Source organism: Laccaria bicolor, genomic scaffold (assembly GCF_000143565.1).
Source record: "Laccaria bicolor S238N-H82 LACBIscaffold_50 genomic scaffold, whole genome shotgun sequence".
Taxonomy (NCBI): domain Eukaryota; kingdom Fungi; phylum Basidiomycota; class Agaricomycetes; order Agaricales; family Hydnangiaceae; genus Laccaria; species Laccaria bicolor.
The window spans coordinates 12,063-16,127 of NW_001889921.1; the positions used below are offsets into that span (position 1 = coordinate 12,063).

Here is a 4,065-nt window from a genome sequence, read left to right on the forward strand (position 1 = left end):
AGATACTTCTTTCACTGCATATGAAATGAGTCTTCTCCATATTCTCAAGGTTCCGAGGAACCATACACGTATGGCAGCTGCCAAGTCACTCCCGGAGCAATATCTTTGCTATCTTGCTGTTACCAAAGCTCTTAATGACATGCGCCACGTCAAGCAGTGGCCTGAAAAACCACCTACTGAGAAGCAGGTTACTGAGCTTTTTATTGGAAAAAGCCAGTGGAGCAATGTTTGGTGTCCAACCTTCAGTAGAGTTTCTCAGCACTTTCCAGAAATGGTCAAGTGGCTTCAAGGTGATGCTGACAGCAAGGACACAATGGAGCTTTGGGGAATAGAGGCAAAGTATACTCTTAAGATGTTGAAAGAATGGATGGAACAAGGTGGGAAGCCTTTAAAGGGAAAGGCTAAGATTGTTGAAGAACCTGTGGCTGAAAGCTCATCGAAGGGACTTGGAAAGGAGAAGGAGAAGGAGAAGGAGAAGGATAAGAAGAAGAAGAAGAAGAAGAAGTCAGAGAAATCAGATGAGTAAGTTGGGATAAGATTGTTACATATGTGATTTTTTGGACATAGATATCTAATCTTTGACTGTGAAATTTTTCAGATACTTAGTGAAGCCTCTTGTGATGGTTGTCTCAACTTTAGTCTGGCTGCTGTTATGTCTTGCACTCCAACTTTTCATATCAGTCACTGGACCAACAGCAGCAGCATTCATAAATGTCCTTTTTCTTGCTGGACTTTCTTTAAAATCTTATACATTGGTTACATCACCAATAAGCTGGCTGCTTGTATGGCTTGCATTTGTTCCTTGTGTATTGGCCACAGGGTCAACAACAACACCCTTTCCTAATATCCCATTTCAGGCTTTTAGTCAATTTATTTTGACTACATTCAACCCTGAAATCTCACTTGGAACTGTCCTGCTTGTCTTTTTTTCACTAGTGGAGAATCCAGACTTGCTCAATTTACATGCACGTCAGAAGCATCCAAAGCTACCAAATGAGAAGAAAATCATTGCATCAAGTTGGATGAAATCACTAGGTCGTGCATTAGATGAACGACTTGATTCAGATGTCTCAATGCTTTTTCAACCAAATGAATTTATACCAAATTCATGGGAAACCCCATTAGCTCTTAAACTTGATGCATTTTCAGAGTTTCTTGGACTTACACCTTATAAACAAGGTGTTTTCAACAAAAAGTTACAGAAAGTTTCCCTAAAGGCAATTGAACCCATTCAACTGATTTGTCCTATTGACATGGAGTGTACAACTGCCTCATGTAAATTTCGACACATTGGAGTATATACTCGTCAACGTGATATACCTTTGGTGACTTTGATTAAAGGGTCCTCAATTCTTAAGAATGTTGCTGCATTGACTGGAGAATGTACAACATGTCGCTCAATGTATTATGCTGACCATCAAATACATCATAATAGAGGCAGTCAGACAGAAATATTTCTGAACTTGGCTAAATACCTCCAAATTGGAAGCAATATTTGGGTTGACACAGTCTTTTCAAATGCACTATTGAATGGCATGTACTCATTTCATGCATCTGCAAACACCTATACACAGTATTGGAACAATAGCTTTGGAGTTATTGACTCTGACAACACATTCAAAATCAGTCGAAAACAAGTTTGGCAAGCTTTTGTGCAGCATTCTATTAGAGAAGTGGCTTCAATTTCAAATACAACATATGAAACCCAACCTAACATTGCTATTGATGACCTTACTCAACATGCATTTGCTGTTCTTGGTAAAAATGGTGAAATACCAGGTGCAAGAGAACATACTTGTTCTGAATGTACTAAACCATTCAAACGAACAATGCAGGATACAGAGCGCATTCCAGGTACACTTGATGTTAATATGTTAACTTTGGATGGTGTTGTTATGGGTCCACAGGTTTGTTTATTCAACTCAGTTTGGTTGTAATTTAATATTGATTCTCTGCTTAGATTTGTGCTTTTGATGATTGCACCAATGACCTTCTCAATGCTCGTGGTGGTGCACTCTGTGCAACACATGAAGCTTCACTTGCAAATAAATGTCGTGTGGTTGGCTGTTCTAAAGACAAAATTCAAGGAACACAAGCTTGTGCTGAACATGTTGCTGACTGGAAGAAAAGTATTCATGATCGCAGTAAAGCCACCATTAATGGTATTTGGCGTGTTCTTCAACGTCCTGGTGAACAACAAGAGTGGCAAAATGTCCCTGATGCTGCTATTCAGCGGCCACATGATGATGAGGTTGAGACTGAAAATCCTCAACCCACAATAAAACGAAAGACCTATTTCTCACCCAATCGCTCAGATTGTGTTGAAATTGCATGGACCAAATTTCCAAAATCTGAATCTCCAACTAACATTCTTAATTGGTTTGATGAATTGTTTCCCAACAAGGAAGATCGACCTTCTTATATATGCATTGACAAAGCATGTCAAGTTTTCAAAACAGCTGTTGGAAGTGAGAGATGGAAAGACTGGACAGACACAACTCGTTTTATTGTTGACACATATCACTACAACAATCACCGTGCCACAGATGAAATTTGTCGGAAATGGTGTAATCCTGCACCAAAAGATGGTAGTGCACCAAATCTTGTGGGAGAAACAATTGATGAGGATGGCAATCTTATTCAATGGAGAGAATTTAACACTCAAGTCTGTGAACAGCTTAATGCATGGCTTGCTGGTTATGAATCTATTTTGAAGTGAATGACATCTCAAAATTTCAATTGGTTTATACATACTATGCTTGTTTACCATGTCAAGCATGTGCTTGCCAAGATGACATCTATGGAAGATGATGAATCAGCAGATGAAGAAAGCAGTGATGAAGAAAGCAGTGATGAAGAAAGGAGTCATGAGGAAAGCAATCAGGAGGAAGAAATGGATTCAAAAAGTGAAAGTGGTTCAGGTTCAGACAATGATGATGATAAGGAAAGTAGTTCTACAAATAGTACTGATCATGATATGCATCTTTCAGATTGAGTTTCAATAGGAGTAGTTTGTGATAAATCATTAAAAATGTATTTCACAATGCTAGCAAAATAGCATATAGTTTGGTAGAGTCCAGTTTTGTGTTAGTAGAGGCAGAGGTGGAAGGGATTGTATTATAAGGCTGCCTAAAGTGTTGAAAGTAGCTGGCAGTCCAGTGGAGTCCAGGTTTGTATTAAGAGTAGCTAGCAGTTCAGTGGAGTCCAGTGGAGTCCAGGTTTGTGTTAAGAGTAGCTGGCAGTCCAGTGGAGTCCAGGTTTGTATTAAGAGTAGCTAGCAGTTCAGTGGAGTCCAGTGGAGTCCAGGTTTGTGTTGAAAGTAGCTGGCAGTTCAGTGGAGTCCAGTGGAGTCCAGGTTTGTGTTAAGAGTAGCTGGCAGTCCAGTGGAGTCCAGTGGAGTCCAGGTTTGTGTTGAAAGTAGCTGGCAGTCCAGTGGAGTCCAGTTTTGTACCAGTCTGTAGTGAAGTCTCAATATATAGTGAAGTCCAGTGGAATCCAGTGGAATCCAGTGGAGTCCATATGGATTATGTGGGGGATGGTAAAGTACTGACTATGGAGTCCATTTGGATTCCATATGGAATGGACCATTCCATAGACATTCCATGTAGTGTCCATGCGGATTCAATTTATATTGCAAATCCATGTACTATTCCATAGAGATTCCATGGAACAGTTCACATGGATTCCATGGAACACCATCATACCATCAGAATACATATAAATAGTTGTATTTATAGTGTTTTTACTAATTTAAATAAAAAGAAATATTTGCCTAAGAGAAGAATTGAACCCTCAACATCTTCAACAATATGAGTGCTGAAGCCCACTGAGCCACGAAGGCTTTATTACATGTAAAACAAAGTGAATATATAACCCACCTTCAGCCCTCATCCTAAATGCACCACCTGTGGCACAAACAATGCCACATCATGTCTTGCTTCCCACTACCATCATCCACGGCACCCACCACCATTGACCACAATGAGCACCCACCATCGACGACGCTGACTGTGATGCCGACAACGCCACATCATTGACAGGGCCCAGCCCAGGTAAGTGAGAGCA

The 4,065-nt window shown here is 40.2% G+C and overlaps 1 protein-coding gene across 1 annotated transcript; it reads left to right on the forward strand.

Annotated features, from left to right (window-relative positions):
• Positions 1-25: 25 nt before the first annotated feature.
• On the forward strand, positions 26-2,719 carry LACBIDRAFT_333339 (uncharacterized protein; the record flags this gene model as incomplete). The annotated part of the gene is made up of 4 exons (XM_001887946.1): positions 26-522; positions 599-782; positions 1,575-1,907; positions 1,961-2,719. The coding sequence occupies 4 exons, from the start codon at positions 26-28 to the stop codon at positions 2,717-2,719; spliced, it is 1,773 nt and encodes a 590-aa protein (XP_001887981.1).
• Positions 2,720-4,065: the final 1,346 nt, after the last annotated feature.